Source organism: Pelecanus crispus, chromosome 5 (genome assembly GCF_030463565.1).
Source record: "Pelecanus crispus isolate bPelCri1 chromosome 5, bPelCri1.pri, whole genome shotgun sequence".
In the NCBI taxonomy this organism is placed as follows: domain Eukaryota; kingdom Metazoa; phylum Chordata; class Aves; order Pelecaniformes; family Pelecanidae; genus Pelecanus; species Pelecanus crispus.
The window spans coordinates 41,115,248-41,128,788 of record NC_134647.1 but is presented as its reverse complement, the minus strand read 5'-3'; the positions used below and the strand labels follow the sequence as shown (position 1 = coordinate 41,128,788).

At 43.7% G+C, this 13,541-nt stretch overlaps 1 protein-coding gene across 1 annotated transcript in view; it reads right to left on the bottom strand.

Annotated features, from left to right (window-relative positions):
• The window catches only part of VWC2L (von Willebrand factor C domain containing 2 like), a 51,261-nt gene extending 37,720 nt beyond the window's left edge, over nucleotides 1–13,541 (bottom strand). Inside the window, exon 1 of the mRNA XM_009480501.1 lies at nucleotides 13,131–13,541. Coding sequence (XP_009478776.1) covers nucleotides 13,131–13,541 — 411 coding nt within the window. The remainder of the gene's footprint in view (nucleotides 1–13,130) is intronic.

The following is a 13,541-nucleotide window of genomic DNA, read 5'->3' as shown; positions in this document are numbered from 1 at the left end:
ACCATCAAAACAGACTATTACACAGACCTGTTACTCCTTGAAACATCCCACTCATTGACTTTAGATGCCAGCTCCTGATTTCCTCCAGCACAGCTCCAGTGGCCGTTTAGCGCAGCCAGTTCCTGAGACTTTGGACCTTTCCTCACTTTTTCAAGAAAAGACTTTGAATCGCATGGTACTTCCTTCGTACCTGAGTTTTCAGCCTCATGGAAGGTTTACATCTTTGCTGGAGCTAGCGTACAGGCTGCTCAAAGTTACTGCAAATTCTTGCAACTGCCCTCTAGTAATCTGTTCTGAGATCCAGTTATCAGGATTTATTGGGCTGCTCTCTTCCCCCTTCTTCCTACACTCTCCAGCTAAGCTTGAAGAGGGTATTTGTACAAGAATGTCCCATAATCCCACACTCGAAGACTTCATCTCATTGACAAGGTCCCATGAGCTGGTCACATAAGGACCATGTCCTCGTGCTGACTATTGCACAACAGCCCTTCATTGATCATACACAGCTACTAGCAAACAACTACAGAGCAATACAAACTTTACAACTACTGTATCACAAACACTTGACATTTCTTTTGAGGAAGGATATAGAAAAGCTTCACGTAAGTGTTTACAACCATCTAATCATGTTACAATAGACACATACTGATCATCATGCAGGGGCTGCTCAAGTTAGTAGAAAACTAAGTATTTCCACTGAATGGAATAGACATGCTATTGGGGCCTGTGATGCTTTTCGCAGTCAAATAGGTATATTTACAAAATGGGCAGAACGACTGGAGAAATGTGCTTGGTTGACTGGAATTTGAAGTGGTGTATAACCAAGAAATTAAGCTGGTGGGCTTGCTTTCTGAGCCCCATGGAAACCGAAGGATCCATCATGCCAGAGCAAATGCAGAGCAAACACCAGGACTCTTGATATCACTGCAAACCTTAATCAGGCATGTTAGCTCCCACCTCCTTTAAATACCAAAAAGGAAATGGTGCATAAGTATATGCCTTTTCTAGATTATATTGGAAAGGGAAAAAATGTTTTTCATGGTAGTTTTACTGAATACTGAGTTGCAATGCTTTCTCCCCTTTTGAGAACATGTTAGAAAAAGAAGTGCAAATCCCTTAAAAAGAAGGACATGCCATCATCTCTGTTTCTACTGATGTCAAGGTGGTTTTGAATGCAATAGATCTAACCTGGTACTGCTGTGCACATTTGTCACTAGTACCTTGCCTTAGATTTGGATCCACTAGCTGTATCCACATGCACCTCCTGCCTACATGTCCCGGGGAAGGACTGGATGTGTTCCATCCCCTGAGAGTGCTGGACTCCAAGGGAAGGAGAGGTGAAAACCATCACTGCTGCCAATCTCTCCATCTCTTAGTTTTCAAGAGACTGTGTGCCAGCACTCATAAGGATAATCACATTCAGCCTCCCCCCCTCAGACAGGCTCGACTGACAGCATCCCTGCTCTATGCAGATAAAACAGCAGGAAAAGCAGAACGATGTAAAGTGAAGTCTGTCAAATTGGGCACTTACATCTTAAGAATAGCTGTAACTTTTAATGACACTAAGGACAATGGCAATTCTGATGGAAATGATTTTTGTAGCTACAGTTTCAGGTGGTGAATTTATTGTCAGGAAGCAAGAAAGGGAAGAAAGTTAAAAAGGACCTGATGAATAAAATCGGAGGCAAAAACGGTTTCCACATTACAGCTGAGGTGGGAAGTCATAAACCAGGGGAGCTGAATAAAAAAGAAACCAGGATAGCATTCATCGAAGATACTCCTGGAGTCAAAATTAGAATAATTTTCATTGTTATTGAAATTGCCTGTGATCTCAGGCAGATTAGCAGGAGATTGCAGGGAAGTTCAGAGAAAGCTTTCAACTGAGAAATTTTGCAGGTGCCAAACCGTGGAGAACGGGCTAGCTAGCAAGTCCCACCTGAAGGTGAGACTGAAATCAGCTCATTTCTCTTCTGGGCTGCTCACTTTGCCTTTACTATTAGCAGTGCATAAATAACTGTCTAAATGGTGTTAAAAGTTTGGTAAATAGCTCTTTTTTGTGTGGGTGTGCTAATACAAGCATTTGCATGGGGCAAAAATTTCACTCATTTTTGTCACTTATTTAAAAAAGGAATATCCATCCAGCTAGTGGACACCCAGTATCAATTATGCTACAGAAATTGTAATGACCTGGATTTTCCATAGGTGGAAAGTTGCTCAAATAAACAATCCGGTGAGCGGTTATTAGACAAGTACAATCACTGAAAACGCCATCAGGTTGCAAATGATTTTGCAACAGGAAAAACGTACTAAGTCATTAGATAATTTATTTGCAGTGAAAAACTGGAGCTGTATCCTACTTATATAGAGCACTAGCAATACAAATGAACTGTGCCATCCAAAAATTGAAAAATGCTTGCACCATACTGCAGATCAGCTAAAACAAGGAGCTGGCTTCCAAGAAGCAGAAGTGGATGCTGAGATCCTGTATTTCTAAGGGAGCCCCCAACATGCACACAAGCATTACTAATGTAAGACCGAATGAAATGACAAATTTCTCACTCAACTTGAGAGCGCAAGAGACACACTAATACATTGCTGAAAACATTTTCTATAAATGGTGACTCCATCCTATACTCAAAGTAGCCCCATCACAAGGAGGCTGAAGATGACTTGCCTATTTTCTTAGCCTACAGATGCTGCAGCTCTCCAACCAAAGCTTGATTTTAGTTACCCCAAACTGCTCCTTGTCTATTCACAGCTACAGGAGTCTTTTCAGCAGGCTGGTGACCAGGCTTGGATTCTGGAGATGGAAAGTCATAAAGATGTTGTAATCCCCCCAGGTCACGTCTACCTTTCCTCCCCTCAGCCCCAGACCATGCCTGTCCATACCTGGAAACAACATCATCCTTGCCATCCTTTTGTAAAAATTCCTGGGGAGCTACTGCAGATCAGTAAGCCAGATGAGGGAGACAAGCACAGATGTGCCTCACCATGGGTATCCTGGGTCCACATCTGATGATTAAGGATTGCGATGGCATTAGGAGCTTTGTACTCAGATATTTGCTATGATGTGCCACACAACTTGATGGGTTTAAAAGGCTCCTGGAACCATGTCTGGGTCTGGAGAGTGACGACTCCATTAGCTGATGAGAGAGAGACAACCTTGAGCCCAGCCCTGGCCCTTTTTCCACGGGAGCTGCATATCTGCAGCCTCATGGTTGTTTTTCTCCCCCGAGAGCAGCAGTGGAGATTTCCATACCAACATGACTCTGCACTTTTTTTTTGTAAGAACGATCTCTTTGTTTCAATATATGTCTCATTTTATTCATTACAATAGTTGCACCTCACCTACCCTGGGGCTGAGGGGACTGAAGGTGTCTACTACTTTGGTGATAATTTTTATGCCTCTATTACAATAGTTTTTTAGTTCAGACATGCCCAGTGCGCAGGGAACAGGACTTCTTCTGAAAGGTTACAGATATGACAGATGGGACTGTGGCTCCAACGTGCGACGTGCAGCCCTGCTCGGACACAGACAAAATGTGTATGCTTCACATTTGTTAAGCTCCTTTTAATATCAATAGGGAAAGCGAGTCCAGCTGGCAGCTTCCTGGTCTCCATTCCCTCCCTGTCAGCTTTTGCAATGAAGGAGCCTTGTCTAGGAGAAAGCCTCGTGGGGCAGGGAGAAAGGAGCCAAGGACCTGGTCAGAAAGGTGATCCCTTTTACATGTGTTTTCCCTATACCTGAATCTGCTGTTTCCTTCTTCATTCACACCAAAAGATGGGAGAAGGTGGCGAGATCAGCTCTATGTACTGATAAAATACTGAATTTCTGTTAAGGAGGTAAGCCATCGCTGGAGAGGAGATTTGGATCTTGGTCCCATTCCTTCTCCTGCAGTTTTCTGTCTGGATCGTCAGACGCGCTTTCCACAGCCACAGTACAGGCCAGGCAGATTTACACGAGTGGCGGATTTGGCCCTGTGACTCTTTTACTCACAAGATACCCAGACGATGGCTGTTCGGCCGAACAGAATGCAATCTTTGGGGTCATAGAATCATAGAATCATAAAATCGTTTAGGTTGGAAAAGACCTTTAAGATCATCCAGTCCAACCATTAACCTACACTACCAAGTCTACTCTAAGCCAATCAAGGGTAGACTAGACTAAACCATGTCCCGAAGTGCCACATCTACCCGTTTTTTGAACACAGTTAAGGGTCAGTCTGCTTTGTCCAAAGGCCATCTCTGTGTCCCCACGCCGCTCAGGCAGCTGGAAATAATTGTCCTGGCAGGTGACTCCTGGCTGGGTTGCGGCACTCAAGGCCAGGTATGGAGCTTCTCTTGCGGTAGGCCCCACACTGCAGATTTCAGTGCTCTATCACCCTCAGACTCAGCGTTTCACACAGTTTTGCATCTCTTATGCCATAAGGGAAGCTGGTCCCGGCCCCCTGGTACTGCAGTGGGAGCTCCTGCGTCCCACCTGCACACCAATATGCTCCCTCCTTCCCCCTGAAGGAGCAGATCCTTCCTGAATGTTTTGCTCTTGCTCACCTCTGCCAACCTCCGGATTCCCTCCAGCATTGGAGTGGAGACAAGAGCTCATCACTGACCTCCATTAACACGCTCTGTTGCTGTATTGTCCTTTTTCTCCTCCCAAGGAAAGACATGTTGGCCGAACCCAAGTCTGTGTCCAAGGAGTGGTTAGGAGGCGACCTGCTTTTTTCCTTCTACATTGCTGAGGGTACAGGAGCTCAAGGGTGCTGAGCGTCCACAATTACATCTACACGCACCTCTCCACTGTCTCCAGGCCCTGCTTCAAAGCCCCGTCCTGCCAAGCAGTGAGTTGTGGTTGAACCAGTGGGTTAACATCACATGTCTGCTTGGGTTTGCTGTGGTTTTGGTTTCCTTTGCTCCTAGGCTTTGACACCGGTTCTGTTTTCGTTGCATGTGGAGAGGTGGGAGAGAGGCAAACACATCATATCAAATACTGACTTGTTCCTGGCTGCTTTTTCTCTCTCATTCTCCATTATCTGTACTTTTTTGATAGCCTAGCCTAACTTTTTATTTTCTGGCAGCTGGCAAGGCGAATTAGGCTTCATGGGAGCTCCCTCAGGCAAATCCTTATCTCAGGTCAGCATCATGCAAACTCCACAGAGTAGTATCTAACTGGTACTGAACTTTATACCAGAATAACATCCCAATGGGCCACCTGTGATTGATGGAGCTGCAGCAGCTCCTAGCAGCGGAGAGCCTGCCCCACAGAATAATGCAGCTCTTTACTAGCTGGCACTATGGAGAAGGCGTTTCCCAAATTCTCCCGTCTGCCCCTTGTTTCCAGTTGTCATTGCTTAAACCCTCAGCAGAGAAGCCAGCATGGTCCGGAAGGTTTCTGGCCCTCAGGGGATGTTATCACATTTGGGATGAGCACAAACTGGGAAAGATGTGAAATGAAAACAGGTTTGAATAGGTTATCTGTGATGAGAGAATATGCTGGGCTCTGCTAACACAGGGAGCACACTGGGTTAACCCTCAGTCAGAAAGGTTTTCCTGCCCGGGATGACCACAGTTAACAGACTGAGAGCTTACCTGCTTTGAGGAGCTGCTTCAAACCCTGACGCTCCTCCAAGCATACCGATTTTATTAGAATTCCCAAAGAATTACCTCTGAACTGTACCACAGAACAAAGGAAGCCTAACGCTACGTGTATTTTTATTTTGCAACTAGACTGAGCATTGTCATTACATGACTTACCTAATTATAGTCTTAAAAACAATAACTAGGATAATTAGCTAATTGAGCATTATTTTTAATGAACACAATTCTGCACAAAGCACATTCCAGTAGCAACAAACACACACCTGCACTTCCCCTCGCTCTGGTAGGAAACAGTTGTGTAAAAAACTTCTTGCCAATGATCTATCAACATTTCTATGGACAACATCCTTCTTCACAAGCTGACAACTTGAGGAACTCACGCTCACCACCCCTGCAGAAACGTCTTGGGTGACAGAGATGGACATACCTTGGGAGAGCCAAGGGATGAGTGCTTCTCTCCTTGGCCTCACTGAGCATTGTCTGGCACGATAATAAAGCCTCAGACTTGATTTACCACTCTTGGAAGGAGCTGGTAACAGTTGTATGTATTACACATCCCATTTTCTTAACAGCACAGCTCCAGCAGCGATGGAAGGGAGAGGAAGTGCCAGAGCCTCCTCTCTGGCTGTGCAGAGATATCTCCTCTCTTTCAGTAGCTCTCTGGACAGCCCCCAAATCTGGAAGCAAGCAGAGCCAATGGGCTATTTCCTGGAGCGAGTATCTGAAAGCCCAGCCACAGCTCTGGCGGTACAAATGTTGGGCACATGTTCATTCCTGTGTCATGTTTACTGGAAAAATACCAGTCCCTTGGGCTTGCACGTACAGGCCAAATTCTGTGCTGCACTCCCGCACCAGTGCACTGTGACTAAAACAAGGGGGCTTGTGCTTAATTTCTGGTGATTTTGAATCGTGGTGATGCTTGAGTTTTGGGTCTCATCTGTTTCAGTGGGGAGCTTTGAGAGAGTGCGTAGCAGAGCCGGTGCCACTGAGCTCTGAGCTTTTGGGGCCTCCATGTATTACTGTGATAATGCGGAAACCAACAGCATGGATTTTTTGTAGCCCAATTCTGAATACAGCCCATCTTCTTTCACCTATTGTAATAATATTCTTGTGCATAATGTAATATATATATATATTATAGAATCAGTAGCTAAGTTCATAACATAATTTAAAAAATAGGTATCACTATAGATCAATATATGACATGCCTATCTATTTTAGTATGTTTTCTTGGTACAAATTATGACAGAAATACAGTAAGTCAGTAATTTCAGATTCCTTTGCATAGACATTGTCACTGTAATTTTGCCAGAAGGGAGATAATAAATCATACTTTTCCATCTGACTGATGTTCTGTTTCCCCTGTCTGATTTCAATGGCTGTATGCTATCTTCAGAGCTGGCATTGTTCACGGCTCCTTTTATTAAAGCACAGGCACGTTATTGAAATTCTTTTGTATTACGATTTTCTAGCCGTACGTGAAATTGCAGAACACACAAGAATTAAAAAAAAAAGCCCCATTTGTTTGAGTCATAGTAGAAAAAAAAAGCTGCTGCACATATCTTGGAGAGAAAAATGCCAATATTAAAATCGGGGCCCCATGCTGGCTTGGGTTAGTAATCAGTTTCTTGGAATTCATGAACGAAGACCTAAAAACTACTAGTGATTTGGATGACTGGTTTCGTACACTACTAAAATGTTTTAATAATGCTAGTTCTTGCAATGATTAGCGTGCCATGATTTGAGCGTTTTTCAAGATTCACCAGGAAACAGAACACTCATATAACAGAGTAGAAAACTCAGTATAGAACCTTCCTTTTCTCCCCACTTTGTTTTTCTAGTGGCCTAATGAAGCTCCTCAGATTTAAGGTGTCATACCCCTGTTCTCTCACACTGATATAAACCACAGCATCCACAGTCCAAACCTGCAGCTGGACAGTTCAGCACACCTGGGCAGGGCTGAGGGACTCTCAGAGCAGCCCCCTGCACCACCCCAGACACCGGATGGTTGCACACTTCTCTTCCTCACCTTCCCTTTTAACCCAGGGCTGCAAAAAGCTTGTTTTTCATCTAACAGCATCATCCTGTCAGTAATGCTCCAGGAATATCCCTAGTGTTTCATTCATATTTGATAAGGTTGCACTCCCAGGCTGGGTAACTAGTGGTCAGAGCAAGGCTGTAGTTTGCACCACTAAATTTCTATTTCTGGCACGGTTCTGGGGGTGGTGAAACACTTTTTGGTTTCATTGTCTCCTTTTCTCCAGTGACAGAATGGACACACTGCATTTCAGGGACCAAGGGATGCTGGGATAGCAGCTGAATACACTCTTGCATGTGCAAATGCCTTTTGATGAGAGGTCTTACTTTGTTAAGTTATATTGAGATAATTGCATTAATAAAACATTTTTAAAGAGCATTAACAAAGGAGAAGGAGGTGCCACTATTCCGAAGTAAAGGTTTCCATAACGAGCTGAGAATTAGTATATGATAATGCTATGCTTATACAGTCCCTCATTTATTTTGGATTCTGATTATACCCCGAAGATCCCTGTTAGAGCTGTGATCCCTACTGTGCAAAGTGCTGCTCAAGAAGACATAAAGTCAGCGAGATACAGAAGCCCTAGCTGAAAGATTACAGATGATTTGTGGACAAAACAAAGCAATGAACTTAAGATATAGTGACAGGAAACATGGGAAAGAAAAATAAAGTAGAACTCCAGCAGTGAAATCCTGGCTCTTTTCAAGTCAGTGGAGATTTTGCCCAAGACTGAAACTAAAATTTCTCCTTTCCTGCTCTTCCCCCTGCCCCACCCCCGCCAAGTGCAGAGCCCTGCCGAGGGGCAATGGGTCGTTCTCCCATCCCTCTACACTTGTGCTTACTACAAGGGACAAACATTTGGGCATCACCTAGGGACTTTTTGAGCAAGGATGGGTTGGGGAGGGGAGCAGTGAAGGTGGAAGGGGAGAGAACAAGGAGGTAAAGTCACCGGAAAGGGCAGGCAGATGAAAGGCAGCAGCAGAGGTTAAGTACTGGCAGAGCCAACAGCTGGAAGAAATTGCAGCTCTGTGCTTGGCAGAAAGCAGGGTGGCCACTGAAGAGCACCCAAGAAATGTCCTTGATGTTTGGAGCTGTTTCCAAGCTCAGGTTCACAACTGCAGGTCAAAGCTGCTCTTCTGACACGAGTATCACCAGGAAGGCCAAGTTGTGATGCCAAAACCTCTCATGCTCCCACCCAAAGGACAACTCAGCCAGTGTCCTGCCAGGCTAATGGAGATATTTTAATGTCTGTGGCTAGAAAATTTCTGCCATTGACTGTGACAAAGATGGCACCATGCTACCGAAAACCATGTCCCCAGGACTTACTCTCCTGCAGGGGCAGGGAGCAGTTCCTGCCTGTAGGGTCTAAAATGAAGGCAATGTTTCAAGATGTCAGCCTGACAGTCTCTTGTGAACCAATCATCCATTTCCCAGCAATGGTATTTTGCTACATATTCACATAGGTCCATAGAAGGTTATTCTGGATATGCCTATATTGGGTGCTGAGAGATCTAGGCACTTCACAAGTGATTATGGACTTTTCAAACTGACAACCTAATAATTTTCAAAAGGCTCCTCACTGTGGCTAAAATGTACCTTAAACAACGCCGTAAATTGCATTTCTTAAATGTGGGTAGGTGTGTGCTTCTCTGTCAGCAAGTTATGCAGGAGAGTAAAAACTAATCAGCACTTAGGAAAACTGTTGTCTCACTGATATTTGCAGCATTTCTCCATAAGCTGCCAACGAACATCCATCACGCTGGCGGTACACTGTCTCCTTAAGTTTACATAAGCTGCTGTCTGGGAACATTCATTTAAAACACAACCATGTGTACTTACAATAACCGAGACCACTCTTGGAGTTATTATTTGCTTGTTTTCTCTCTCTGGGAAGAAAAGGGAGGGTTAACAACCTCCCTGAAAGATCTCTGCTAGTACAGGCGAGCATGGAGCACCTGGGACTTGGACCTTAACCTCCAGGACTGAAATCAAAACACGGCTGATGTGTGGGAGAAAAAGCAAGCTGCTAAGTGACCCCAAGAGTCCGCGCCAGATCTCTCTGGAGAAAACAGAGAGACTGCCTGGGACTTGCAGCATCCTTCACACCTTCCCTGCAGCCACCGCAGCTGCCCATCACCCCGCGTTCGCCTCTGAGAGGGACTGGAGGAGACCCGAGAGGCCAGATTCGCAGCTAACAAGGAGCGAAGTGGAAAATGAGGTTGGGAAAGAGATAGAGGGATTCCAGTAAAAGCCACCAGACCTCCCCTTTCTCCTGCGTGCTGCTTCACAGGAGTCAAAATCCTGAACACCAGGCAGCAATCCACATATTAAATATGTCTGAGTTGGATCTTGACATTAGGGAGACTGCGCTGACCTTTTCTGCAAGGGTTTCCATGTGGAACCGCAGCCTCAGCCAAAGTTGGGGATAAGTCCCAAGCAAACCAAGGGGATGAGGCAGGCTCCGTATGGGCAGCTGGGGCATGAAACCCACAAAGATCTCCCAGGACCCATAACAGAGCTATGAAGATGCTACATGGGGTTACTAAACCACCTGTCAGGGACACAAGTTTTCACAAAAGGATACAAGAAAAACTACTAATGGGTTTAGATTTACAATTGAACTTCAGCTCAGCATTTCATTTGTACATGTTAATGACTTAGGGGCACAAGCATAAACATTTGTACAGCTTTCTAAGCTAGATGGCTTGTTATGTTTATATTTTGCACTTATGATCGATATGAGTAAAAAAAATCACAGGTACAAGATCAGTTCACTAGAAGAAAGCTAAATATTCAAGAAGTGGGTCTTTATAACTACTCCTTTACCCTGAGATAGTCACAGTTCCTGTCAGTGGTATGAAAAAAAAAGATGAAATCACTTTTGGATTTCTCACTCCAAACCTAAACAGAAACCTAGAATCAAGACAGGAAAATTCTCCCAAACTGAAACCTCTCACAGATTTTCATATCCTAGAGAAAAACAAACAAACAAACAAACAAACAAACAAAAAACCAAATTTGTGAAAGATCAGGCAGTCGAATTTCTACAAGATGAGTCAGTCCTGGTAATACTACTAGAGCAAGTATAAATGTTTGTGTGCACACACACAGACACACACTTGCAAAAGATTTTTAAATGGAGGCTAATTTCAGTTGTAACAAAGCAGCAACCAACACTTCTACGGATGACGATTTGGAACCTACATATTAGCAAAAGTAAATCAAGTGGGTAAAAAGGTTAGGAGCCCACATAAAGCAGTGCCTCCATTTCCATTGAAAGCAGTCTGGTTTTGAGTCAGAACGACCAGAGAAAGCCTCTCCTCTTTGGCAAAGACAGACTTCAATGTTTGTGGAATGGAGTTGAGAAAGTTTGCAGACCTTATAAATTCAACAGGACGAGGGAAGAGCAGAGCTCAGAGCCTACAAAACCTATGGGCTGCTCAGCATTTCTTCTGTGGAGACAGCAGATACAATCTTTGTTCAGTTGAAGTAAACTGTAAAACGCTTGGATGCTTCAATGAAGTCAAGATTTCACTTCACAGCAGCAGTTTCCTGCATCCTGAAGTTCTCTCTTTCCTATAGCATTTATAAACATTAAACATCCTTTTTTTTTTTTCCCAAAACACCCCTGGAAGTGCACAGTAATCATCTATTGCCTGAACCTCTTCCACTACTTAGAGGAAAAAAAGTTTCGCTATTTATTCTAGGTAAACACATAGATTTCAAAAAGATCTGTTTCTGCCCTATTCCACAAGGTATCGAGCTCTCAGCAAAACACAGGTACAGGTCAAAAGCTTGACTGTCAACTAAATTAAGCCTGACGGATCTCACATTAGTCCTGGACTGAAGGTTACCGTGTGTGAGTGGCATGCCACTGTCTACTTTGTGTTTCCCAGAGGATACTGGAACTTTGCCTTATACACAACACTCCACAGTTTTTGAACACAGCAAACAATGAACCAGATTGCTTAACTCCCTCTAATAGCCTTTCTCCCCTAAATTCTGTTTCTCTATCCTTTAATCCATTATCAGAGTGCAATTATTTCTTTCAGGAAAAGTGATTAGTACTTTTGTATTTCATTCACATGCAAAAGATACTTTAATGAGACGATCCATCTCATTATTCTCCCACTGAAACCCCTCCAAAAAAAAGTCCTTGTAACTTTCACATAAGAACCGGACCATGTGGCAAAATTACACCTAGGTGGGACACTTCATCACCTGACAACACAGCAGTCAACATGGGACCACTGAAGCATGATTGTGGGATGAAGTTGGGTTAGGCCTTCCTATGGCAAGAAGAAACTGTTATTTAAGCAGTTCACAAAATCAGCATCTTCACATTCCTCGGCAAAGCAGAGAACAGGTTGATCAGGATGGCCCTCGAGATGTTCCTCATATATTTATTTTGCCTTGTGACTGACATTAAGCTGACTTGCCCATACTGAGTGATTGCAGTTACAGATGGACAGAAAGAGATGAACATAAACCATACATGATAGAAGAAAGGAACCAAATACTACCTTCACTGAAAATGACAACGTCTAGGAAAAAGGAAATTGTGATCTATGTTACCGAGAACTTGTGAAGTACACAGACCTATATGGAACTATTTTCATTGTCAGAAAAGAAAATAAATTGGCAAGTGTATAATGAAATTGGGCATACAGCCACAAAGAGTTATAGGCTGCCATTAATTATGGAGGTACAAATCTTAACGCCATGTGACCTGGGAGAACAAACTCGTGTGTACCCATTGCCTTTGCAGACCCTGTTCTTCACTGTGAAATGCTATTTTCCTTAGCAGAATTGAAAACATGCAATCAAACTCATTAGAATGAAAGATGCAGGTTGTGTAACGGGTAACGGGTTTTGAAAATCTGGTCTTATTTTTAAGATGTATTCCAGAAGGATTTCTTTACAACATTCCTAATAGGAACTCAACCATTACAATTAAACCCCATACTTCTCATTACTTGAGATGGTCATCTGCCTAGAAATTCACCTTCTGCCATTCTAGACAGCTTTATCAAAGTTGAAATGAAAATATTAAATATAGCTTGTAATCAACTTACTTGCATTCTCATGCAGTTACGAGTAACAACTCTCAGTACCATGCCACCAATTTTTGCTATCCAGATTGGAAAAGGGGTTGTTAAAAAGCACTCAGTATTGGTTTACCGCCATTTTTACAGACCCCATTGGTAGTCCAACCTGGTTCATGCTATGAGCAAAGGAGTTTGTCCACAGTAGCAGATTCAGAGGGCTGGCATTTCACGTGGGGACTTTTGCCTGGCCATTGGCCCTCTCTTGGTGCACGTGAGGGAGGAGGTGGCAGCTTTCACATTAGCCTGACCTGCATCAAAGCTAAAAGGGTCTTCAGCTTTCGCACCAATTAACAGCAGTGAGAAAATACTGAGTGCCTTTGAAAGCCCCCAAAAGAAATACAATTCCTACAGCACACTAATATTAAATACTGAAGAAAGGGTTTTCATACCTTAAATTCCTCCAAGATTTTGTAATTTTTCCCATGATATTCACAGAAGTTTTTCACTTCTTTGCATTCTGGACAGCATCCATTGTGTTCCACTTTTGTACACTTTGGGTGGATTTTAGGGCATTCTGGTTGATCGCAAACAGGTCCATCCTCAGTACAGACACAGGGACAGTTGGAATGTCCCGGGAAAAACCGTTCTCCCAGTTTGTACACAAAGCCACTGTCATCGACACAGCCCTTCCCTCGGTAGTCATCAAAGATCAGATTGTCATTACTGGAGGTCTGGTCCCCTTCATCGGCAGGGTAGTCTTCATGATTGATGGCAGCTGGAGTGACCAGAGCAGGGATTACAAACAGAAGTATCCAGGCTTCATGGATATGAAGAGCCATCCCCCTCCTCAGCTTCTCCAT